General features: G+C 51.3%; 1 protein-coding gene across 1 annotated transcript in view; it reads left to right on the forward strand.

Annotated features, from left to right (window-relative positions):
- XXYLT1 (xyloside xylosyltransferase 1) overlaps positions 1 to 26,252 on the forward strand; it is a 190,182-nt gene extending 163,930 nt beyond the window's left edge. The window contains exon 4 of the mRNA XM_060010913.1: positions 24,701 to 26,252. Within this exon, the coding sequence (XP_059866896.1) occupies positions 24,701 to 25,097 (397 nt within the window). The 3' untranslated portion in view covers positions 25,098 to 26,252. The remainder of the gene's footprint in view (positions 1 to 24,700) is intronic.
- The last annotated feature ends 376 nt before the right edge of the window (positions 26,253 to 26,628 follow it).

Raw genomic sequence — 26,628 nt, forward strand, 5'->3', positions numbered from 1 at the left:
TGTGTTTACCAGTTTCACCATGGCGATGCCCTGGGAGTGATGGTGCTAACCTGCCAGGGAGACACTGTGGGTTTTTCCCAATGTGATTTGAGCAGCTTGAATGAGGGCAGCACTGAGGGTACAGTGTTTATTCTGTGCTGTAAATTAATTAAGTAGATTACGTTCAGTCTGGTGGTGCACGTCCAGGCTCTGAAAGGGTATAGCACGGCCCTGGCAAGTGGCCCAGCAGGCTCTGAAGCTAACGAGGTATTTATTGGTTGCAGCCTCACTATCTTATGCTGTGAGGTGCTCTGTGGCTACCCCACTGAGGCTGGCTGTGGCTTCCGTTGCTCCCAAAGCCCTTCACAGACACTGGCCACGGCCTTGGCTGGGTGGTCACAGTGTGGAGTCTAGCCGTTGCGGAAAAGGCATGTTTTATCCTTACTATGTGGGGGTGAGAGTGTGCCTGTCTAGAAAAATTCACTTTAATAAATATAGACTGAGTCCCTACTTCCTGCCAGGCACTGGGCTAGGCAGCAGGGATTCAGATATAAAGAGACACAGGCCCTGTCCTCCAAGAACTCCCAGCTTGATCGGTCAGAGAGGCACACAGGATGATTATAGGCACCGTAACCACGGACGTGTCCAAGGCCCGGAGGAAGGAACTACACAGAGGCTGTGGCCTCTGAGCTGGGCTTTAATGAAGAGGAGGGATAAGGACACTGCGGCCGAGACGAACAGCAGCACAGAGGCCTTGGTAGGTGGCACGTGCAGGGACTCCAGCTGCTCCGGGCTGGATGAGCACAAGGGGCAGGGCTGGGGGGCAGCAGAGGATGTGGTCAGACACAGGCAGGGGCTGGGTCGTGGGAGTCTCGTGTATTGTGCTAAGGAGTTGCAGTTAATTCCAGAGGCAGTGAGGAGCATGACGTCACCCCAGGGTCAACACAGAAGACTCTGTAGACATCTGCCTTCTGCGAGAGGGGTTGAACCCTGACGCCGCCCTAGCTAAATCATGCCATCTTGTTATTTTGGCAGTCAGAATGCTGAGTTGTAACTCACTTCCATGTATGGGTATAGGCCACACTTTCTGAGCAAGATCCCAAGCTAGTTGCAGACCAGAGATTCAGAGATGAATAGGAAACTAGCCCTGTCCACCTGCCCTGTCCACCTAGCCCTGTCTGTCAGAGGTCCACAGGCCACGGGGGGAGAGGGGGACGGACATGGCTGGACCACGTGTTGTGAGCAGTCATATAGCAGTGATATGAAGCAGTGGCAAAGATTCATTTCAAAGGCAGCCTCTCAGAAGATTTTATATAGGAGTTCGAAATTCCAGATTCCACCAAACTTTTCTTCTGGAGAATTATTTATGGTACTTTATTTAATCTGGCTTCCTTTTTTTTTTTTTTTTTAAGTATAGATAAGTGAGACTTTTTTTCTTCCCTCTCCTTTTTGTGCCCGGCAATAAACAGATCCCAAATGTCACCAAAGCTACACCTGAAAAACAGAAATTTTTCTCAAGAACCTCTATACTGGACAGGATTTCAAATACAGTTAGTGCATTTATTTCTCTATTCAATAGTTCTGTCTTTGCTCACTTTCACAGGAAAAGGGGCTTATGAACCAGTTTATTATTTTTTTAAAAAGTGGACTTTCCTTCTAGTGACTTGACTGCATGCAGACTGACAGTGCAGGCCCCATATGGCCCTGCTGGGTTGATGGGAGCTTCGATGGTGTATGTTTGTAGGTGTGTCTCTGCGGTCAGGAGGCCCAGGTGGTGAGCGAGGCAGAGCACCGTCTGTCCAACTGTTGCCCCGTATGCGGGTCCCCGCACCTGCACCAGGGCCTGCTTTGTACGTGTGAAGCAGGACAGGTTTATTTCTTTGTCTCCCAGAGGTTTATTGTTTTGACATCCCGGGAAGGGAGAAGGAGAGGAGAAAACAGTCCTCTTGCAGCAGAAAGCGTTGTTGTTGGAGAGCCTGACCTCTGTCCCACATGTCCTCCGCTCCCTCAGAACGTTCCACGTTAATTACAGTCTGCTGCTGCCACGGCTTTGGAAAACAGATTGTGATTGCAGAACTTGAAGCGGTGAGAAAAGGAAAGCCACAGCTCTGCGGGCCCCCGAGGGCCCTGAGGCGGCTCGGAGACTGGCAGCCTGAGGGCAGAGAGGCCCCGGGTGGGGTCCACTGAGCAGCTGGCCTTAGGGACGCAGGCAAAGAGCAAGGCTGTCAGGCCGTCGGATTCTATCGCCGGGCACCAGGGCTCCAGCTCTCAGATCCCGAAGGGAAGGAATGACAGCCCTGGCACCTGGGCTCAGCAGCGGGGCAGCGCAGTGACAGGGTGGTTCCCGGGACCTTGACAGTCTGGGCCCACTGGCTGCTTCTCCTCAGCGTGTGTGTGTGTGTGTGTGTGTGTGTTAAAATATATATAACATAAAATTTGCCATTTTAACTGTTTTTAAGTGTTCCGTCATTGGCATTAATTCCATTCACAGTGTTGTGCAACCATCACCACTATTTCCGAAATATTTTCATAACCCCCAGACAGAAGCTCTGTACCTGTTAAGCAATAGCTCCGTATCCCCCTGCCCTCCGCCTCTAGTACCCTCTAGTCTCCTTTCTGTGCCTGTGAATTGACCTGTTCTAGGTGGTTCATACGTGTGGACTCACAGTATTTGTCTCCTCCGCCACTCTGTCGCCTCCAGGCCCCTGGAGCACTCACCCCTCCACCCCCAACACCGGGCCTCTGTCAGTCCTTCCTCATTCACTGTACTCTCCATGGGCCTTTCTTTCTTTGTTTTTAAATTAATTATAGTTGATTTACAAGATTATATTATTTAGTTTCAGGTGTACAACATAGTGATTTAGTATTTTTGCTGATTATACTCCATTATAGGTTATTAGAAGATAGTGGCTATAATTCTCTGTATATATATATGTACATATGAATGTATAATTATTAATCACCTGTCTTTGAGAAAGTCTTGAATGACTAGAGAATTTACTCCACTGCAGTATTTGATTGTATAGATGCACACTGTTTCATCAACAGAAGAAGTGGAAAGGCTGTGTGTGAGTTTTTGGTACTATGTGCCACCTCTGTTATTCTAAAGCGAAGTATTCATGTACTTAAGCCATATTCTATTTAATTGTGTTTGATTTTAAAATATATATATGAATTAAAAAACAAAACAAGGATATACAGTATATCTTTGTTGCTTATCTCTTTTTCCATGGGACTTTCTTGATTTCCCTCCACTAATCTGATCTTTCTCTGTCTGGAACATTTGGTTTGAAGAGGTCTTTCAGCCCAGCTGACTGCTCTGTGTAAAGGTCTTTAATGCACCCACACTCCCTTGCTGAACAAGGAGCCCCTGGAGGGAGCAGCAGGACTGCGCAGAGTAGATGCTCAGGGCTGTGCCTGTCTAGATGGAATGACCCCAGGGCGCTCCTGTCCACTGAGGGGTGGCGAGGATGGAATTGTCAGAGGGGCGCTGGGGCCTGGCTGCCTGTATTTGAACCCAGGCTTCACCACTTATTAGGTGAGTGGCTTCAGCTAAATTTCTTAACCTCTGTAAGCCTCAGGTTCCTCACCTATAAAGTGAGGATAATAATAGCGCCTACCTTACAAGCTTGTGAAGAGTAAATGCGTCAAGTGTGTGAAACACTTAGAACGTGCTTACGTGTGCTGACACGTGCTGCTTTATAAGTGTTTGCCATTATCATTGCCATTGTTGTAACCTACGTCACAAAGTCGTGAGGATGAAATAATTCATGTAAGTTGTTTTTAAAGTGGCTGGCATGTAATAAGCATTTAGTAAATGTCAGCTACCAGTGTATGTGTGTGTGTGTGCGCGCGCGTGCATGTGAGCATATGTATGTATGTATTTTTACAACAAAACCAGCTCAGCTCTGAAACTAGTCCCAGGGGCTGCCTCTAACTTGAAGTTTCCACTGTTCTGATAAAAGGGATGGGAGCACCCCGGGGGCAGAGAAAAACAAACCTGCTGGCATTTCCTGTTCTTTTGAAGACAAGAACAGAGAAAGAGGAAGCCTCAGAAGCTGGATGCCAAGGGAAGGTCTTCTTAGGAGTGTGGCGAGGTAAAAATCAGTACAGCCTGCACTTGGAGGTGTCATCTGAGTTCACAGCAGTCTTACTAGCATTTTCACCTTTCTTAAAAATTTGGAAACAAATCATATGAATTTGCATTCCTTTTAACCTCAGGGAAAAGATCCTCACATTCTGTCGGCATCTGGAAGACTGAGTGGGCTTTACTGTTTATGTGGCTGCCTACAGTTTCCATCAAGATTCTCATTTTTTTAAACCCACAGAAGAAAAGTTATCCTTTATGGAAACCAAGCTTTACAAAACTTGTCTCTGTGCTCTGATTTTAATAGCCAGTTAAAAGAAACCTTAACCCTGCTTCTTAAATAGCTGCGTGAAATGTTATCAGGGCATGGAGAAGGGCCGGGGCTGGAGGAGGAATGGCCTCCTGGCAAATTTGTACCTCTTTCTGAAGAAAGCAGAACTCAGAACTAGCTGGGAAGTTGAACCTCAGCTTCCCGAAGGCAGAGGAAATACATGTGTGTATGTGTGTGCATGTGCACATGTGTGTATGTATATTAGGGATGCACTCTGGGAACAGAGCATGGCTTCTGGGGCTCACATGTCATCTCTGCTACTCAGAGCCCTTGACCTCTGTGTTTGCACCACCATCACTTTCAGTGCTCCCTCTCTGGCCACATGTGTCCCTCTGCACTGGATGTGGGCTGGTACCATGCCAGAGGGATCCCCCAGTCTCAGCAGGTACCCTCTACAAGTATGATGAAACAGCATTATTCTTTTTGAATTAAAGTATAGTTGATTTACAATATCATGTTAGTTTCAGGTATACAGCAAAGTGATTCATTTATATTTATGTATTTTTCAGATTATTTTCCATTATAGGATATTATAAGATATTGAATATAGCTCCCTGTGCTATACAGTAAATTCCTGTTGCCTATCCATTTTATGCGTAGTAGTTTGTATCTGTTAATCCCATACTCCTAATTTATCCCTGTTCCCCGCCCTTTCCCTTTTGGTAAACATGTTTGTTTTCTATGTCTGTGAGTCTCTTTCTGTTTTGTATATAGACTCATTGGTATTATTTTTTAGTTTCCACATATATGTGATATCTACAATATTTGTCTTTTTCTGTCTGACTGACTTCACTTAATATGATATTATCTAGGTCCATCCATGTTGCTGCAAATGGCAATATTTCATTCTTTTTATGGCTGAGTGGCGTTCCATTGTGCATATGTACCACATCTTCTTAAGCCAGTCATCTGTTGATGGGCATTTGGGTTGTTTCCATGTCTTGGCTATTGTAAATAATGCTGTTATGAACATTGGGGTGCATATATCTCTTCAAATTAGACTTTTTATCTTTTCCACATATATACCCAGGAGTGGGATTGCAGGATTATATGGTAGCTTTATTTTTAGTTTTTTAAGGAACCTCCATACTGTTCTCCATAGTGGTTGTACGAAATTACATTCCCACCAACAGTGCAGGAGGGTTCCCTTTTCTCCACACCCTCTCCAGCATTTATTCTTTGTAGACTTTTTGATGATGGCCATTCTGACAGGTGTGAGGTGCTGCTTCATTGTGGTTTTGATTTGCATTTCTCTAATAATTAGCAATGTTGAGTATCTTTTCAAGTGCCTGTTGGCTATTTGCATGTCTTCTTTGGAGAAATGTCTATTTAGGTCTTCTGCCCATTTTTGATTGGGTTGTTTGTTCTTTTGATATTGAGTTGTATGAGCTGAAACAGCGTCATTTTCTGATTAAGATCAAAGGGGTTTACTTTTGATCTTAATCAGAAAACATTAAGTATATGTGGGGGGGGCAAGGGAGGCTACGATGCAGACTGGCTGTCAGTAAATGCTTACTGAAGATGAATTGGCCATCAGTCTAATTTCTCCTCTTGCCTTTGCCTTAAACCTTAGAAGCAACACTGCTATATATCACATGTTGAGCTTGGTTCCCTGAGCCCCTAGCCTTTTTCTGGAAACAAGCAAGATCTCTGAAGCAGCTTGAGTACCTATAGGCCAGGAAAAAGGAGGGGTTCTGATGAATGGTCCTTTCCCTGGCCAGACTGGTTAATGCAGATTCTAAAAGCACCTACCTTTCTTCTATTGAGCTGCTGACCTGCAGTGAGAATCAGACCAAGTCTCCGGTGGTCGCTGCCCCGACCAAGAGGCAGCAGGGCTTGGGGCCTTACCCAGGGCTCTCCAGGCTGGCTGCCATCTGTAGGTCCTTGCTCTGTATGACCCCTCCCACGTGTTAGCAGGCGTTCTTGCTCATGCACATGTATCCAAGTAACAAAATCGCTTGAGGAATCACCCTTCAGCATGACCTGAACAGCCCACTTCTCCAGTACCACACGCACAGGCACTCAGAGCTGGGTGTGGAGACCCTTCGTCTAAGAGACAGGCCTCCGGGCCCTCCCAGCCCCCTCCCTGATCATATGGGACACAGGTTATGTGCCAGACACAGGGCTAGCAGCAGAAGGAAAGGAGGGAGAACTCTCATCATCTGTCACCTGCTGTGCAGCACGGTCTTCAGATGTTATTTCATTTAATTCTCTGGCAATACCTCTCGCGAGGTCTCTCGTTCCTACTATTACAGGGAGAAAACTGAAGCAAAAGGAACAGAACTTGCATTTGTGGGCACCCGTGGCTTCAGGGGCTCTCGGCTCTGCATTACCTCACGTAATGCAGGAACATTGCAGACATCCCAAGTCTCTTTCGTCTACTTTCTCACTCCCCAAAGTGTTGCCTGTGGACCACAGCAGCATCACCTGGGAGCTTGTCAGAAATGCAGGATCCCACTCCTCTCACCTGCTGAACCCCAGCTACATTTAACTGGATCTCCAGACAGACATTTTGTGTGCACAGTAAGGTTTGCACAGCCCTGCCATTCACCACACAGCTCTTAGGGAAGAGAAGCCTGAGCCGGGAAGAGGAAGAGCGGACTTAGCTGAGAAAACCTTCCTAGGGGTAGACTTGAGCCGAGTCACACGGGAGTGCCACGGAGGAGAGGCAGCACCGTCTGCTCAGAACGGCATCAGCAATACCTGCCCAGCCCATGCGAGAGGGGCCCCTGACCGTGCAGCCTCGAGGTTCCTGCCCATGTGGACGAGCAGACGGCGTGAAGAGGGAAGAATCGGCACCTTCACGGGCCTTGTGGCCCCATGCATCTGCATCCGGAGACTGGGGCTGCTGGGAGAAGCGGGCAACTCGGAGCCGGCTCCTGGAGACATCTGCACCTGGATGGCCTCTGAGGAGGAGGGCAGAGGCTAGAAGGGCTTCGTTTGGTAGAAGTTTCCTGAGATCCCACGAGGAGTCCGGCTCTGAGCGAGGAGGGGGAGCATCCTGGGTCAGCAGCCCTGCGCACATGCGTCTGGGCGGAATGAACGGCAGGAGACCTGATCGGGCCCCTGTGGGCTCTGTGCGTGTGGGCAGGTGTCTAGGTCTTGGGCGAGGAGCCAGGCGGCTCTGGGGAGGGGAAGGAGGAGGTCTGGCAGGGAAAGGGAGTGTTGAAGATGCAGGCCCACCCGTGGTATGGTGCAGCTGTGGGCAGGGTGCTGGCGCTGGGCTCCGTGGGGCCTGGCCCGGCTCTGCTGTGTGGGTTCATTCCTTGTCTTCTTTGCCTCCTTCCCAAGGTGTGTCCGCAGCCCAGGTTTCTTGCTTTTTCTCAGGCTGGGAACTAGTTGGGAACTTGGGGCCTCCCCAGCAAAACGGCCCTGCAGGTTCCACACAGGGCGGAGAGCAGAGCAGCTCAGCACCCCCCCTGACCCTTGGCAGTACCAGAATTTTCAGGATGAGGGCCCCCTGGGGTGCAAATAAGCACCTGATTCTTTGGGCTGTGGTTCTAGTCAGGACGCTTCTTCCTCAGTCAGCAACTGGGCAGCCTGAACGGCCATGGGGAGAAAGGCAGGGAGAGGGTGGCCAGGAGCCCTGGGGGAGGAAGAGCTGCCCCCTGAACAGCCAGAGAATTCCAGAAGAACAGCTCCAGGAGTCCAGCAGCCTGCTGTCGTTGCAGAGGATTCTAATCTCTCTCCGCAGGTAGTGGCTTAGACTAGCGTCTAATTTTAAGGCCAGTTTTGATCTGTCTTTTTTTAATTCCCCTCTTCATGGGCACTCAAATCCAGTTGGTGGTTCTGGTTCAGGCTAGGCTCCGGCCCTCCACCGCAGAGAGAGCTGAGAAGTCCCAGGCCCTGAGTGCTGTGGGGCTGCAGTTCCTCTCCACAGCGCTCTTCCAGCTCCAGGAGCCCCAGGCATTCCTGTGGGCGCCTGAGTAGAGAGCTGGGTGGGGACAGAGGGCCAGGGTAGTTCCCATCCTTCTCTGCCTTTAGAGGGAGACCCCCAGACTCGGCAAGATTCTGGTGATCCATCTAGAAGGCATAGAGAAGAGACTTGAGCAGATCAGATCCAAGGAGGCAGCTAAGGGGCACGCTTCCATATTAAAGGGGAGAACATCTCCCTAGGAAATCGGCCCCATGTGGCAGGGAAGCAAGGGACGCTCACCAGCCCTGGACGAGGTGAGGGTGACTGTGGTCCAGAAGAAGCAGGGGAAAGGCAGGTTTGCTCTACGTCGTCTGCAAAGAAGTCGGCATTTAATGGGCCACGCCGGCCAGCGTCTCACAGCTGTCCCTGTCTGCGTCCTCCCGGCCTGGTCCTGTGTTTGGAGAAATGCACAAAGGCGGGACGAGTGAGCATGTGCCGGCACTCAGGCGGTTGTTGGGGGTGGCACAGAGACACACAGGTCTGCGCTGGGCGCGTCTCCTTGCTGTACAGGCAGGAGAACGAGGCCCAGACAGGGCAATGACCTGGCCCGTGTCCCTGCGCCAGTCGGTGATCATGGTTATGTAGCTGTTGCCATTTATGCCACGCCCAGAGTGCTCAGGACAGAAACCTGGGCTCGGAGCTCCTACCCTCCGTCAGTCCCTCTATCCACCTGTCAGTCCTCAGGTCCTGTCCCGCGCCTGCTGACCATCTCCTGAATGCTCCGCTTCCCTCCTGCCCTGACACCACTGCCATGCTCCCCTGGGTCACTGCGGCAGCCCCCAGCTGTCTGGCTGCTTCCAGCCCTGCCTTCTCCAGGCCATCCCTCGCCCAGCCGGTGACCTTCGTCATACACAGGCTGCCTTGCTTTAACCCTTTGTTATCCTCGGCATCAAGGTCAGCCTCCCTGACCTTCCTCACAGGACCCTTCCTAGTCTGGCCCCTGCCCGCCGCCCATCTCAGTCCAGCCAGGCTGGACTGTGCTCAGTTCCCCAGGCCAGGTGCACTGTGGCCCACCTCTGCTCTTCACCTGCCTGAGTCTTCACATCGGGGCTCACATACCAGTTTCTCCAGGAAGGCTTCCTTGAACCCCTCAAGACTGGGTGAGGAGCCTCTCTTTGGGGGTCTTAAAACTCCCCATTGCTGCGCCATCCTGTCTCTTATCACCCAGAATTGTGATTGCCTGTTGGCTGGTCTGCATCCTTCCCAGACACTGAGCTCCACGAGGGTAGGAATTATAGTTGTCTTTCCTGTTTACTGTTGTATCCCAGGGCCTAGAATGGTGTCTAGCACATAGTAGGTTTTCAGTAAGTATTTCTTCAATTAATAAATGTGCCAGGCTCTCCCCTGGCACTTCAACTTAAGCCTCAAAGAGATCTCATCCTCTCAGGTTTACAGATGACCACACTCAAGAGGGTTAAGTAACTGGCTGCAGGCCCTACCTCTGGGAAGGGGCAGCCCTGAGACGGCAGCCCAGGCCTGACTCCACAGCCCCTGCTCTGAATCCCTGTGCTTGTTGAATGGAACTGCAGGTCTGCGGTCTCTGCTGGACCCCCTGGCATGTTTAGAGACCGGGAGGGGCCTCAGTCCCAGCAACCCACGCACAGGGAGCTGCCAAGATTCCAGGCCATCTTTGAGGAGTTGTTTATTTTCTGAGCCAGACAGTTCTGATAACCCCCTGGTAACGTTGCTCTTTGATTCAGCCTAGCTCAACTGCGATCTGAGCTGGCCTGTCAGGAGGACAGCTTGTTTTGTGGAATTTCTTCTTCTTTCCTTCTTTAAAAGAAAGGAAACAGAGAAGACAGCGCAGTGGAGGGCCAAGCCGCGGGGCTTCGGACCACAGAAGGCAGCCAGCCGTGAGGGGACGCTGGCAGGCCAGGAACAAGCTGCGTGTTTGGGTGGGCTGGAGGCCAGGCCTGTGTGGCTCAGGTGTGCTCCGTACAGATGACCTCTAATGCTGCCGCCCCACCCCGCCCTGCACACGGCCCCCGTGCTGCCCTTGCGTGAGGAGAGGCTTAAAGAGCCCCAGAGTCCTTCTGCATCTGGGCCACCACGGAGTTGCAGGAGGCCCACACAGCACACAAGGCAGAGGTGAAGGCATGGCTGCCTCCGGGCCAGCCCCGCCATCCAGGGCCTCTTTCCTGTGCTGAGCACATTGGTTGTGCCATCACCACCCGCAAAGGACGAGGCTCTCAGGGGCCCAAGAGCATGAACTAAACCGGGCCAGCCGCTGGGGGAATGGTCAGAATGAGCCCAGGATGGGGGTGGTCTCCCTTCATCTGTCCTGGACTCTATCAGCTTGTCACCATACACAGATGGTGGCTCATAAGTGCCCACCACAGCCCACAGGCAGGGCAGGGCTCTTGGGATGCGAGGGGCACAGGGAGGTGAACGCCTGCTCCCTTTCTCTCTGACTTCACTGCGGGGCCAGGGCTGGGGATGGGACTCTCTGACACTGGTCCCAAGTCACTGTCCCTTGCAGAGAGGCTGGAAAGGGGTGGAGCCTTGGGGGCAAACCTAGATATTCTCTCTCCAGAGCACACACCCCTTCTCTGAACCATCCTGCAGGGACCCCACTGAGCCTCCTTTTGTCCTCAACCTGAACTTCCAAGTGACAACAATTTCTTTGCCTACTTGACCTCATGCAGGAGGATTCAGAATGCTTGAATAATTTAAGTCTCATGGGGATGGCCCTTTGTCCACATGAAGACATTGCGGCCACACAGATGAAGCATGGACTCTGGAGGGTTTCAGTGTTTTGAGAGAATTTGGGAGTGGCTGCCTCTGTGGCCTCCCTTTCTTACCCTGAGCTCCTTTGGCTGGCAGGATGCCCGTCTCCGGCATTGCCAGAGAGACTTCCCTGCCCAGAGCCAAGGTGAGCCGTCCCCAGTGTGGTGACTACTTGTCCCATCCTAAGTGGTTCCTGCGGGACAGAGGTCTCTGTGTGATTCACCTTTGTGTCCTCAGTGCCCTGCACACTCTAGGCCGCTGGGATGGGTCCCTGCGGTTGGGTTCCGAAGGCTGTTGGGGTCCTGGGATTGTGTGCAGGGGTGGGGGGTTTGCAGAGAGCATCCTTGGGTGATTAAACTTACTAGATGACGGCAAGTGAAGAACAGGCAGCAAGGGCTGACCTAAGTATTTTAGGGAAAGAACTGATGTCCTATGACCCTAAAAAAGTGTGTGGTTTTCCTTGGTCAGAATCTGGAAAAGCATGAGACAAAAGCTGAGGCTGCCGTCTTGCTGGTGTGGGAGGGCCCTCAGGCAGCTTTGTGGTGCCCGGGCATGTGAGCTGTTACGTCTCAGCTGGGGGATCTTGTGCAAGTTGCTTCCACTCTCTGTGTTCCTGGGTGATCTCTATAGGTTTTTTCACCTACGGGATTTTGGTTCCAGGGCCAGAGCCACGACTGAAACCAGGCTTCCTGCCTCTATCTAAGTGCACCTGGGGCAGGGAGCACACTGGCTCACTCCTGCTATCCCTCTACCCTTACATAGCCTGCTCCACGGTTGGAACTGGTCTGACGAAATTCACACCCCACCCCCAGTCTTGGTGTGTGGAATCCCCTATCCTGTCTTCTGCTCTACCAACCAGACCTCCCCTGAGAATCCATTCTCTGAGTTCTTTCTCATTCCAGCTCTGAACTTGGTGAGAGCACAGGAGATTGAGAGCCCACCCTGTAGGCTCCACAACTTCATGGGCCCCTCTGGGAGCGCAACACTGAGCAGGGAGGGCACTTCCTCCTGCCCCGCAGCCTCACCTCTGGGCTTAGCCTCGCAAGAGGGCTGTGTGACCATAAGCACATTGCTTAACCTCTCTGAGCCTTCACTTCCTCATCCTTACTGACCATAGATGTTGTCGTGAGGGATTGAGAGAATGTATGTAAAGCTGAGTAAGGGCTGCCCAAGTGATGGCAACTCCTCTTCCTCCTCCTCATTATTTCAGGTGCGGCGCTTGGTCTGTACCGGGCTTGGAACATTTGCTGAAGACTTAGGGATATGGGTGAGAAGGAGTTGATGAGGACAGAGGCCTCTGGTGCTGGGGAAACTGGAGGAGAGACCCCAGGGGTCATCTCAATGGGGCAGGGGTGGGAACAGAGCCACAGAGAATCCACACTGCTTCCCACTGAAGGTGACGTGTGTCTTTGGCTTCCATCATCTCATCTGATGGGATTGTTTTACCTGCGTTATCTCATAAAATCCTCACAACAACCCTGTTTCCATACGGGAAGACTGAAGCACAAAGCACTGTAGCACCTTGTGCAGGTTAGTGAGCAAAGCACCGGGATTTGAACGCGGACTGTCTGCCTCAGAACCTCTTAACCCCGTCACGCACCGGCACTTTTTTTCAAGTCAGTGGACAGCTAATACATACCTGCCTCCCCCTCCACCCCAGACTGACTGCTAATCCCTGGGGATGGAAGGCGGCAGACCTGGGCCCTCCCTCCTGGCACCATAAGCGCCCTGCTTCCAGGAAGCATCTCCCCAGCAGCCCCCCAGGACTGTGCAACGTGAGAAGGCTCAGCAAATATTAGCATAAAAATTTGCAAGTGGCCGAGCCACCTATTTCATGGCCATTTTCATGATAAAATATCACTGCTACTCACGTGGTTTTCATTTCTTTATAAGATTATTAAAAATACCTCTTTTTTCCCCTCTGAGTATGATCGTCGGGCCAGCAGCATCAGCATTACCTGGGAGCTTGTCAGAAATGCAGCATCTGAATGAGAATCTGCATTTTAACAAGATCTCAGGTGAGTCCCTGGCATGGTGACATCTGAGAAGTGCTGTTGCCCGTGATAGGCTCCCGTGGGGCAGGGCCTGTGTCTGGCCCGTCGCTGTCCCCCTGCGGTGCCTTGCCGTGTGCCTGACAGGTGAGAGGAGATCCCCAGTGTTTGTGTCAACATGCTGATCACTTGTTTTACCCTTGACCAAGACCCATGCCACAGTGTGTGGGACAGCGAGCAGGGGCAGGCAGAGGTCAGCTGAGGTGAAGTGGGACAGCTCACAGACTGCTTCTGGGCTTGGGAAGTAACACATTTTCCTGGAGCTCGGTTGCCTTTGTGCCCGGCTCAGCCACACCAGGGTGAAGGACACCGGGCTGGACTGGTGTTGAGCTTAATTCGGGCACGAGGTTAAATTCCACCCGTGGTCCTCCCCATCACCCTTACTGCACACGCCTACGCTCTGCTGACTGCCCCGGAAAACACCCGGCATGTGTCCTGGGCACTTCTCTCCTGTGTCCCCTAGTGCCACGGGGCTGTTGGGAGCAGTGAGCCAATTCTGAAGGTGACTCTCTCTGGCTTTGTCTTCACCCTGATGAAAGTCCCTCCCTCAGCCCGACTTCTGGGAAAGGGCAGGATTGTGGAGCTGAGCTGGGGCCCCCTGCACGTGGGTTGTGACCAACCCAGCCTGCTGGCTGCAGGCCCTGCAGTCTCCTGGTTGGTCCCAGGGCTCACACCAGATCTGAGCTGCTCCCTAGCAGTGATGTACAAGCCCCGCTACTTGGAAGCTAGGGGCTCTTCCAGAGCCAGCGCTGGGAAGGACACTGTCCACAGGGCTGTGGGCGCCACTGGGTCAGGTTACCATCTGCGGCTCTTCATGGCTCACCTTTGTCACACCCGCATCTCATCACAGGTGTGGATTCTAGAGCTCATGGGACCACCTTTGCTCCCTTGCCTTCTCTGTCCTCACCCTGGAGACCTGGCTTCCCCGGGTGAAGACCGCATGGCCCCAGCTCACAGGGTCCAGGGCGCGCTGTCTCCCAACTGCCTTTCTGAACTTTTGTTCTACCACCTTCATCAACATTCTCCTCTTTTAAATTTCTGCTATCTGATCTTACAGTCCCTTATTCTTTTGTTCATTCATTCTTTAATCCATTCATTTGAAACTTAGCAGTTCTCACGGGTGTGCTGGGAATCAAATGCCCATGCTAGGCTCTCAAGACATAAAGGTGAATAAGGCATACCCTGGTTATCAATCCAGAGCTTCCTCACGCCCTCGCTACTCCAGCAAGTTCTTTCATTCATCTTTTATTGATTCCTTATTGCATTTCCGAGGGGCCCTCATAGACGATTTCCCTTTCTCAGGCCCTTCTTGCACCCCAGTTCCTCTATCTTCTGAGATGACTTCACCTCTTACCTTCCCAAGATTTAGAGTTGACCAAAAATGAGCTTTTAAAATATCCCTTGCTCCCACCTCAGAGCCACTGCACCTTCTTACTTCTGTCCCTCCTTCAGGCTCAGATGCGTCCCAGGATTTCCCTCTTCTCGGCAAACTCTTCTGCCTGGCTCCTCTGACCTTGGGCAAATGTTTTATATCTTCCTTTCACACTTATCTATAAAATGGAGATAATAGTTCTTACCTCATGGGTTTGTTACAAACGTTACATGAGAACTTAAAACGGCCTGGCACATAGTACTCACTAAATATTAGCCATTATCATGATTAGCGTTCCTCAAAGTGCCACCCTGCCATTCATCCTGTTTCCTGTCTCTTCAGTCTGGCACACGCATCCCTTTCCCTTGACATGTGGCTTCGCTTCCCTCTCTGTAAATACGCTTCCCTCTGCCCTCTCTTTGCTGCTGGTGTATCTGCCTGCCCTGCCTCTGCTCCCCCTGCTCTTGTGTCCCCAGGGCCAAGTGTCTGGCCTCTTAGGCTCCATCACTCACCTCTCAAAGGTCTCGGGCATCTCCTGCAGCATTTCTGGGTCTCCATTCTCTACGGCTTTCAACACTGTCACGTTCCAGGCATGTGGTGAGGTGCTGGGGGGCAGTTCAGACTGTGGGGGGGAACCAGGGGAGCCAGGAAAGACTGACAATCTAGAAAATAAGGAGAGGTGGGCCCCAGAGACTCCCAAGGGGCCAACTGGCAGCTTCCATGGGTATGTGGTCAGAGGGGATCTATCTCAGCTCCCTGTCCCTGGAGGAGAGTGCCTTTTTTTTTTTAATTTTATTAAGTATAGTTGATAAACAGTGATGTGTTAATGCTGCATAGAAAAATGATTCAGTTATACATATATATACATTCTTTTTCATATTCTTTTCCATTATGGTCTATCACAGGGTATTGAACAGTTCCCTGTGCTATACAGTAGTTGAATATAGTTCCCTGTGCTATACTGTAGGACCTTGTTGTTTTATCCATCCTATGTATAATAGTTTGCGTTTGCTAATCCCAAACGCCCAGTCCATCTCGCCCCATCTCCTCCTCCCCCTTGGCAACAAGAAGTCTGTTCTCTATGTCTGTGAGTCTATTTCTGTTTCATAGATAAATTCGTTTGTGTCATATTTTAGATTCCACACGTAAGTGATATCATACGGTATTTGTCTTTCTCTTTCTGACTTCACTTAGTAGGATCATCTCTGTGTCCACCCATGTTTCTGCAAATGGCATTAGTTCATTCTTTTTTATGGCTAAGTAGTAGTCCATTGTATATATGTACCACATCTTTATCCATTCATGTGTTGATGGACATTTAGGTTGTTTCCATGTCTTGGCTGTTGTGAATAGTACTGCTGTGAACATAGAGGTGCATGTATCTTTTTGAACTATAGTTTTGTCTGGATGTATACCCAGGAGTGGGATTGCTGGATCATATGGCAACTCTATTTTTAGTTTTTTGAGGAACCTCCTTACTGTTTTCCATAGTGGCTGCACCTACTTACATTCCCACCAGCAGTGTGGGAGGGTTCCCTTTTCTCCATACCCTCTCTAGCGTTTGTTATTTGTAGATTTTTTAATGATGGCCATTCTGACCAGTATGAGGTGATACCTTATTGTTATTTTTATTTGCATTTATCTAATAATTAGCTGCGTTGAGCATCTTTCCATGTGCCTGTTGGCCATCTGTATGTCTTCTTTGGAGAAATGTCTGTCTGGGTCTTGTGCCCATTTTTTGATTGGGTTGTTTGTTTTTCTGTTATTGAGTTGTATGAGCTGTTTCTGTATTTTGGAAATTAAGCCCTTGTTGGTTGCATTGCTTGCAAATATTTTCTCCCAGTCCATAGGTTCTCTTTTCATTTTGTTTATGGTTTCCTTTGCTGTACAAAAGCTTGTAAGTTTGATTAGGTCCCATTTGTTTGTTTTTGCTTTTATTTCTATTGCCTTGGGAGACTGACCTAAGAAAACATTGGTATGATTATGTCAGAGAATGTTTTGCCTGTGTACTCTTCTAAGAATTGTATGGTGTCATGTCTTATAATTCTTTACGCCAATTTTTTTTTTTTTTTTTTTTTTGCTGTATGCGGGCCTCTCACTGTTGTGGCCTCTCCCGTTGCGGAGCACAGGCTCCAGACGCGCAGGCTCAGCCGCTCTGCGGCATGCGGGATCTTCCCGGACCGGGGCACGAACCCGTATCCCCTGCATCGGCAGGCAGACTCTCAACCACTGTGCCACCAGGGAAGCCCTCTTTATGCCATTTTGAGTTTATTTTTGTGTATGGTGTGAGGGTGTGTTCTAACTTCATTGATTTACATCCGGCTGTCCAACTATCCCAACACTACTTGTTGAAGAGACTGGTTTTTTTCCCATTGTATATTCTTGCCACCGTTGTCGAAGACTAATTGACCATAGGTGTGTGAGTTTATTTCTGGGCTCTCTATTCTGTTCCATTGATCCATATGTCTGTTTTTGTGCCAGTACCATGCTGTTTTGATTACTGTAGCTTTGTAGTATTGTCTGAAGTCTGGGAGTCTTATGCCTCCTGCTTTGTTCTTTTTCCTCAGAATTGCTTTGGCAATTCTGGGTCTTTTATGGTTTCATATAAATTTTAGGATTGCTTGTTCTAATTCTGTGGAAAAGAAGTCATGGGTAATTTGATAAGAATCACATTAAATCTGGAGAAGAGTGCCTTCTGGTGGCAAGGTGCACAGAAGGGGGAGCCAAGTGGCTAGCTCAGTTAGTTAGGGCTTGAAGAACCCTGAGGCCAAGGTGAAGCTCTTATCACGGCTGTTGAAATTACTGAGGCTGCCCTAGGGATGGAGCAGAGAAGAAGAGGGTATGGGTGGTGGGCAGAGGTGATGAGCAGGGAGGCAAGGAGGCAGCTAGACTGATGGTGTGGCTGCAGTGCGTGGTGGGGGGACAGCTCTGGAAGGGTGTGTCGGGGGAGGCAGCGTGCATCCCTGCAGTCTGGGGGAGTGGCAGCAGGATTGGCTTCTACTTGGGGAGGGAGGGCTGGAGATACTTAGTGCTGTCTGGGGTGTCATTCTGTCCTGATCCGTGTTTGTTCAGATGGGAGGCAGAGAATGGGCAGTTGCTGTCAGTAAGAGGGTTTGGAGGGCAGCACCTGGGGAGAGAAGGCCTGGAGGCCACTGGATTGGATGGGGATGAAGGTGAAGGAGGAAGGCTGGGGGCGCTTCGGGCACCTGGGACACAGGGCTGGGGCATGCAGGGTTAAAGTGCACACAGTGGGCCTGCAGGTCCAGCTGGAGGTCGGTGCAGCTCCTCAGGGGGCCCCACGGCCCGTGTCAGTGTTGGGGACAGGCTACTCAGAGGTCCTACCTGTGTCCTCACTCCTCATCCTCCATTCCCTAAATGTCAGCACTCTCCAGAATTCTGTCCTGCCTGCTTTGCACTGTGCTTGTGACACACCTGTGTCCAGCTTCCTGCTGGGCATCTGTTCGAGACTGAACGGGGTCACTCCCCTCTGCATCCTCCCAGCCCTGCCGTGCTGTTGGCAGCTCCGCCACCCCTGAGGTAGCCTAGGCCTGAAGCCCCTCCGAGCTCCGTCTGCCTGGCTGAACCCTGCAATGCCTCTTCCTCCATCATCTCTGTCCCTTGTGCCTCCCCCAGTTCCTTGCCATGCAGCCCTCCAGGGCCCAGCCCAGTGGCGGCACCTCAGTGCTCTAGAGCCATTTGTCAGATTGAGTGGTGATGGGTTCTCCAGCCCCACCCACCTGTTCACAGCTCTAGGACAGCAGGTGTGGGAGGAAAGCCGAGACGTCCGGCCGGCGGGCCGGGGAACGACAGGAGGGCCAGGGATGGGGATGGATGCTTTAGGAAGGGGCATCCCACCCCTCCTGAGGGCACGGGGGAGCGGCTGGCGCCCTGGTGGTGCTGTGCCAGGGGAGGCCTCAGGTCCACTGAAGCCGCCCATAGGGCTCCAGAGCAAAGGAGGACTGGGGGCGTCAGGAGAGCTGTCCTGCAGCAGGTCAGAGCCTTGCCAGCAGGGGTGTTCACGCTCCATGATTCCAGTGCTCTGCCAGGTTTTAGAGTCCCACAGAGGTGGACAGATCATAGCCGGTGCTGCTTTGGTAACGAGACAGACAGTCATTCCAGACTCCCTGGAGCAGGAAGCCGTGTCTAAACAAAAACCTGCAGACGCCTGGCTGGTGGACGAGGGCTGGTCCCTGAGATACCACCACACCCTGAGAAGAGCCTGGGCAGGAAGGGCGTCTGCCTTCGGTGCTGAGCACCCATGGTGACAGCCCAGGCGCTGGGCAGGGTCTGGCATGTGTTTGCTCCTGGAGTCCAGGACGGCCCTAAGGGGTGTCTCATCCCCATCCCTACGCGATCGCTGAGCAAACCAAGGCCCTGAGAGGCCCAGGGGCTCACCCCGCTGGTCCCTAGCCCAGGCGTCCAGGGTCCAGGCGCAGCCCCCCAGCCCCACCCCAGGACCACCACCGCTGGTGTGTTCACACCCAGGTCTCAGCTCCATGCTGCACTGCCTGTTTCCTGAGGGCAGGGATGTTCCACTCACCTCTGTATGGGTTGGGTCTGTTAAATAGCTGAGTGATCGGCAATTGATCTCAGTTCAGTGTGCTCTTTGTTGTTCCTGTTCATCTCATGAAGAACTAGGAGACACGGGAGAGTGGACTTTTGGGCATCTCTCTGCTGACTGACCAGTGCCGACGAGGGGGTCCCTGTCAGTCCTACCACTGATAACCTGTGTGACTTTGGGAACATTTCGTACCCTCTCAGACCAGCGGAGTCAGAGACCTCCCTGCTTCAGGCCTTGCCAGCAGGAGATCCTAACAAGGGTCAGCTGTGACTCTCGGTGGTAAGAAATGCCCTAGAGCAACAGGCAGTTTAAAGCTTCGCGGAGCCCACAGCCCCACGCGGTCCACGCCCTCTCCAGTTGGATACCACAAGACAGTGGTTCCCCTAGAGAATGAAGGGTCAGCGCGCGTCCCACAGAACCTCAGCCTCAGCCCAAGGCAGGATGGAGAGACAGTGCCACTGCTGTGAAATCATCCCCTAGAACTGTCCCGTCACCTCTCAGGACCGGGGCTGGGTGGAACGCTGGGCTGCCTCTGAGCATGGCTCTTCACTCCTGGCCTTTCCTCTCAGACGACTGGAAAACAGGGTCCCTTCCAAGCCAAACAAGAGCTGATTGGGCCTGGTACACAAGCACGGCCATGAGGGAAGTAGTGTTTCCTGATTCCAGTCTTTGCTGATTAGACGGCAAGCTTTCCCCGGGTAGAGGCCGGCCTCCCTTGCTCCTTAGAGACTTTGCCCTTGACTCTGAGGCACACTCAAGGGGTGAGCCATGGTGAGATGTGCCGCGTGTGAGGCCGTCCTTGTGAATCCCACACCTACAACAGGGCCTTCTCAGCCTGAGAACCTACGGCTTGAACTCAACCTGAGTCGGCACAGGCTTCCAGAACCTTCCTGAGGGGTGCTGTGCAGACTGCCCGGGCCCAGTGTGTGTTCCCATCTTTGCTTCTCCCCTCTTGGAAGTGAAAGTAGAAAACTGAGCCTTAGGAGCTGAGAAAGGCCAACCCAGGAGAAAAAAATCATGAAGAAACAGGGAGGCAAGAGAGTCTGTGATTTGGGGTGGTGTGTGGGGAGGAGGAAGGGAGATTCACGGCAACGTGAGTCCTTTTCTGGAGAGCGTGAGCTTTAGGTTCTCAGCCAGGGCCTCTGGTTGAGAGACTTGTTGGAGTGACCTTAGCAATGATCATCAGAGAAAAGATCATCAGAGAAAAGACCTGAGGGAGGAGATGGCTCTGCTTTTTCAAAACTATAATACTTCAAACACCCCTTCCTGTAAGGATGGGTTTTCCTCACTAGAACTAGTCCACTAGCTTTTAATAGTCCTTTTTATGATTATTAATTAGGATGTATTCGATATAAAAAAATTAGAAAATGCATCACCCATAACTAGTAGAATGTGCCTGAAGGCTCCTCACTTGTGCTCTCCCAGCAAGCCTCGTCGACTTCTGGAAGGACTCGGTATTTACAACGGACCATCTGCACTAGGCCTCGTTTTACAGTTAAGTTTATTTCTAAGGGGGAAGAAACCTTATCCCCTCTAGTGTGGGTCTCCAGGTGACCATGGGGGTGGGAACAAGACTCCACACAGGCCCAAATGAAACAATTAGGCAGCACCACATGGCTGGGCTGTGGCCATGGAGGTTAATCTGAGAAACTTCTGGAAGCTCTCAGAATCGGATTCCTTCATTCATACAGACGTTTCCTGCAGCCTCAGCACGTGCTACTGGCAGTGCCCTGGGAATACACATGGTCAGCCCAGGCCCCGCGAGGAAGGCAAGGGTCTGGGGTGCTCTCTGACCACCACCCTCCAAGCCAGCAGCTGCTGCCTCACCTGATGGCCTGGTCCCCAGCACCCGTGGCCTTGGGGTCTGCCAACCAAAGTCAGAAATACTATTGAAATCCAAGTGCTGCTCCTTGGAACATTAGCCTGTGGTGGAATCTGAAGTAGTCAAAGATTAAAGGGACCTTGGAGGTCAGAGGCCCTGGATCCGAGTCGGGGCCCTGCCCCTCACAACCGAGGGCCTCTGTTCGCTCTGTTAAAATGCAGGCAACAATGTCCCTGAACTGCTGGGAGAGGAGTGAGGTAGAGAATCGTAAGAGGGCTTTGCAGCCCACATGTGCTGCCGCGGCTGTGGAAGTGGAGACCCCGCCCCGTTAGGCCACGCCACGTGGGATCAGAGGCCCCTACGTGAGTTCTCATCCCTTCCACGTCCCTCTATCACTCTCTACCCCAAGCCTAGCACAGCTCCTCCACAAGGACCAGCTGCCGTGGAAGCCTGAGAAACCCACCATTCCCCTAAGCAGCTGCTCGGTTTTTCTGGGTGCGTCTTGGGGTAGTAGGAACACTTTAAATAACGGCAGTAATTTTGTACTTAGAGAATCGTTGGTTCATTTTCAGGCTGTGTTTCTGCTTCAGACACCCCAGGCAGCTTGCATTTCCAATTTCCTTTCCCTCCCTGGCTTCTCCTTACAAATCATAATGTACTGATGTCCCAGACCTGGTTCTTTCTGGCTCTTTGTCATAAAATGCCTCTTATGTCTTGATTAAGCAGTGGTCCTAGGCAGCACGTTCCCTAAGAGCCACCTAGGTTATGGTCTCCGCCTGGAAGGATTCCACCTACCTCTCCGCCTCTGGCCCTGCCCTCCGGAGCCCAGCAAGTCCGGTGCCAGGTCACTCTTGTGTAGACAAGAAGAGCTGGGGGAGCTTCCCTGCTGAGGTTGGTAAGGGCGTCCTGGGGCTGCCAATGGCCCCTCTGCTCCCAGCTTGCTCAAGGGTTGAAACCCTTCTGAACCTTTCTCAAACATCTGAGCACCCTCTCGTGGGTCCCTGTTCCTCTCCCCCAAAACAGACCTGGCAGCGGTGGATCCAGGGCTCAGAGAAGCAGCAGGTTTTTTCTCGGCAGCGGCAACTGTCCTGACCTCTTCCTGCCCCTGGTGCCAGGTGACATCGGAGGCCATGTAGCCTGAGCTGCACTGACCTTTTCCTCAGTCCTTATCATCACTTCATGGTTCCTGAGGCGCTACTGTGCCAGGTGCTGAGCAGGCAGAGGCGATGGCGGTGCTGGGGGACCTCACAGACGTGACCGCCGCGCCCACACCACCAGCCCGTGCCACGTTCCCCCGCCCGTCCTCTGGGAGGGGAGGACAGACCGTGGGGGAAGTACAGAAGGACCGGTGGGCTTGATGGGGCATGAGGTGTCCAGGGGCTCCACGCGCACCGACTCTGCCTCTTGGCTGCCATCTTCTCCTTTCCCCTGGGTCTCTCCTCTCTGGAGAATGAATCCAGTGCTTTGGCAATAGAACAGCCCTCCCCTTAAAAAAGATAGCGGGAGAGAGAAGCCCTGTACCTAAGGTGACACATAACTTGTAGTCTGAACCCAGACATTTCAATGGATGACCAACCGTCCTGGTTTGCCTGAGACTAGGACAGTTTCTCAGGACATGGGACAGCTGGTCACCTGCTTTTGAAAATGAAAGGGTACAGGACTATTCATTCAATTTGCAATACTTTGATTTTCCTTATGATTTCTTCTTTGGCCAGTGGATTGTTTTAAAGGTGTGTTGCTTAATTTCTAAATATTTAGAAATTTTCTCTAGTTTATTTCAAGTGCAGTTCCATTTTGGTTAGGGAGCATTCTTTATATGACTTTTAACTTTTTTCAATGTACTGAGACTTGTTTTGTCCTCCAGCGTATGGTCTATCTTGGTGAATGTTCCATTTGCAGGAGAAAAGAATGTGTGTTCTGCTGCTGTTGTAGAGTAGAGAGTTCCACAGATGTCGACTAGGTCAAGTTGGTTGATAGCTTTATTCAGATCTTCCACATCCTTTGTCTAGTTGCTCTATCGGTTACTGAGAGTGGGGTAATAAAATTTCCAACTAGAATAGTGAAAAAACAAAAAAAACCTCGCCTGGTTTGAGGGTCCCTCCTCTACCATGCCGTGGTAGCCCAGGTCTATTTGGTAGAATTTTAGCTGGTTTGCAACCTGTTCCTGAAATTAACTATTTGGAAGAAATATGGTAAAATGAACTAACAGTTGTCAAACGGCATTCTAACCCTGCTATGATCCCATCACTGCAGGCTTTAGTGGCTAGAAAGATCTAGCATCTCTGTTTGCTTTGGAAGCTTATTTTTGCCAAGGTTGTTATCACCAAGTAGGCACCAGAGCTCTGTTCCATTCACAGTCCAATTATGGTGAAATTCAGACAATGAACCTGTGTATTCCACTTGTAAGAATGTCCAAATGGAATGCTTTACCCTGGCCAGGAGCAAACTCTCGGCCCCCTTGTGATATGCGAGACCTCAAGGAAGCTTTCTCTATTCCCAGACCTGGAGAAATGTGTTGAACTGGAAAATGCATCAGGGTGGCCCACCCCGGGTCAGGCCTCTGGTTTTCTTTCCCCTGTACTGCCCACTTCACTGCACAGCTCCTCCCTGTCGTTGGTCAGGAAGCTGCTCTGTGGGAGGCCAGAGGGTGGCATTTCCAGGCCGGGGGCAGAGCTGGTTTTGCTATGCTGCATCCCCATCCTACGGACTCTAGGGAAGAGGCAAAGCTGGTAAAACAGGTGGGATGGAGCCTGATGCAGGACACGCCCCAGCCCACTCCTGCCCTTGCCCACGACAGAGGGTCCTCCGTCTTTCCTCCTTCCTCCAAGTCGAAGCCCCTCTGCTGTTACAGCATCTCTGCAGGAATGGAGCCTGGGTCTCTCTTTGCCCCTTCCTGTGCCCATTCTGTGCAGGAACTTGCTGTTAAAGAGGCTAGAGAACACAGTGGCTCGTGCTCTAACCTTGTCACCCACGGGGAGATTTCTGGATCTGACTTCCTGTCTCCAGATGGAAACATCTGGATAAAGGACCTAGGAGGGGCCCCTTGGCTCTAACATCCAGTGGACTTAGAGCAGATTTCTAAATCTGCCTAGAGAGAAACTGAAATTGAGTGGACCTGCTCTCTAAAATTGCTATAATTCTACTTGGCTGTCCCATAGCCACTTTCACTTGACCCACCGGTGGACCTGAGCTGTTTCAGAAATGCTAGGCATGGGGTTTTAATGAATGAGACTTGTTCTGAAGCAAAAAAATGATTTTGATTCAGCCTGTGTTTAGCTCCCTATGTCTTTACCTGATCACCATTCAGAACTGTTTCCCAACTTTTCTCTCTCCTCTCCTTTTCAAGATCACAGACAAAAACAAGGGGGTGGAAAGTTCCACCTAGATTGTTACTAACCTCAGAAGTGGACGCTGGAGCCGGATGCCTGGGTTGAGTCCCTGCTTGTGCTATTTGCTGATTGTGTGGCTTTGGGGAAGTCTCTGAACCTCTCTGTGCAGTTTCCTCAGGCGTGAGGTGACATATTGCCTCTGAGAACACCCGTCTCATAGGATGTAGTGCCTGGTGCTCACGAAGTCTGTACAGATGTGATTGATGGAGCTGATGATGTCATCCTGAGGGTGGTGGGAAGAACGTGAGGCTTGGACTTGGGAGACTCAGGCCGGCTCTGCCTCTTGCTGGCAGTGTGATACAGATTCTGAGCCTCAGAATGGCTCAGTCCTCGTCGCTGTAAAACGAGTGAAAATGGAACCTCCCTCCTGGGTGGTTGTGAGGACCCAGAGGAACAGGACTGGCAGACTGTTCCCACCCACACACACACACGTCAGGCTAAATCTGTTCTCTTTCCCCTTCCCAGGCACACATTCTGGCAGTTCCGTCATGAGAACCCCAAGACCCAGGTCGGGGGCCCTCCCCCTGAGGGGCTCCCCGGCTTCAACAGCGGGGTGATGCTGCTCAACCTGGAGGCCATGCGCCAGTCCCCACTGTACGGCCGCCTGCTGGAGCCAGCACAGGTGCAGCAGCTGGCCAACAAGTACCACTTCCGGGGTCACCTCGGGGACCAGGACTTCTTCACCATGATTGGCATGGAGCACCCTGAGCTCTTCCACGTGCTGGACTGTACCTGGAACCGGCAGCTTTGCACCTGGTGGAGGGACCATGGCTACAGCGACGTCTTCGATGCCTACTTCCGGTGTGAGGGCCACGTCAGGATCTACCATGGGAACTGCAACACCCCTATCCCAGAGGCCTAGGCGCCTCCTCACCCGATCTGGGGAAGGAGAGGGGCGCCTCTCGGACAGGCCTGGGGCAGTGTCTGAACTCCTAGAGAGACACGGCAAGGACGTCCTTGTGATCAGGTGCTGCAGCTCTCCCAGCACACATCGCTGTCCTGAAGCCATCCCATGACGACTGGACCCTTTGCCCCCACTGGTGCTCTGGACCCTCTGCCTCCAAGGACCAGGCGTCATGAAGGACAAACACATAGACCTCTTCCGGTGGGCTAGGAAGCGAGCATTTGAAAAGAAGGAAGAAAAACAAAACGGTGCCTCTTGCCTTCAGCCCCCAAAGAATGGAAATCCTTTTAAGAACTGGGCTTTCTTAGACCAAATATAAACTTATTTTACATCGACAGGCGAGACAGAGCAAACAGTACTGCTGTAGCTCCCAGTGAGCTCTAAATGCATGAGCCAGGGTTTTAACAACCAGCCCAGAGTTTAAGCATCCAAAGGAATGCTGGCCTTCCACACGCGCATCCTAGGAGGCCGTGTGGTTAGTCTCACGATGCTCGTGGCACCTGGTGGAGATGTAAAGATCCCACCTCTTTGGGGAGGGCCCTCAACAGCACCTGTGGCCCACGTAAGAAAACCGGATCTCATTATTTTAACCTTCACAGCATTTACCTCCCAACTGCATCACAGAACCTCATTATCCCTTATTCATCTGATCCAGCTCCAGGTGACCAGACTCTGCTCTGAAATCAAATCTGCCATCAAAGAGACTGGCCACCCGCAAGGACAGGTGATGGAATTGTCTGGATTGGGAAGACTCATTCCAAAGAGGAGCCCAGCAGTGCCCTAGTGTAACCGTGCAGCTTGGAAGGGGTGTCGCTCTTAGACTTATAAGCATTCTAGTCTCTTTATTTGGAAGAATCATCTGTGTGACTTTATCGCACCAGGTCAGACCCTATACCTTACAAGAAATTAGGCTGTCATTACTTGATTTCTGCTTTAATGAGTTCTCCTGTAAGTGAGCTACAAATATGAAGCCTCTATTGGTCCATTTTGTATAATCCACCTGGGGTCCTCGGGAAAGAAGTGTTGTTGGATTTTCATCTTATTTTAATTCAATTTCATTTATTTTATTTTTTTCCACCGTGAGTGAGAATAGCTAATAAATAATCTTTGAGAACACAATGATTTATGTTGTTTGCTCTCTGATCACAGTTTCCAGCTACCTGAAGGATCTGAATCAAGAGTGTGATCAATGTCGTTCAGAGTCTGCCTCCCCACGTGATTAAGCTAGTAAGTGTGCTCACAGTGGGTCTCTGGGGCCTAAGGGGGACCACATCTGAGAAGGTTATATTGGGCTCAAAATGGAGAATTATTTCATTTCAGGTATTGACAGGCCGGTCTAATTCTGGGAGCAAAACCCACCACCGCATCCCTTCTCATCTGCTTACCCCAACTGTCTGCCTACATCATCCCCTGATGAAACGGAACACACGTCTCTCCTAACTCTCAGCTCTGACAGAACAGGTCTGTCCGCTTAGGGACTTGATTTCCT

This window comes from Delphinus delphis, chromosome 4 (assembly GCF_949987515.2).
Source record: "Delphinus delphis chromosome 4, mDelDel1.2, whole genome shotgun sequence".
NCBI classification, from domain to species: domain Eukaryota; kingdom Metazoa; phylum Chordata; class Mammalia; order Artiodactyla; family Delphinidae; genus Delphinus; species Delphinus delphis.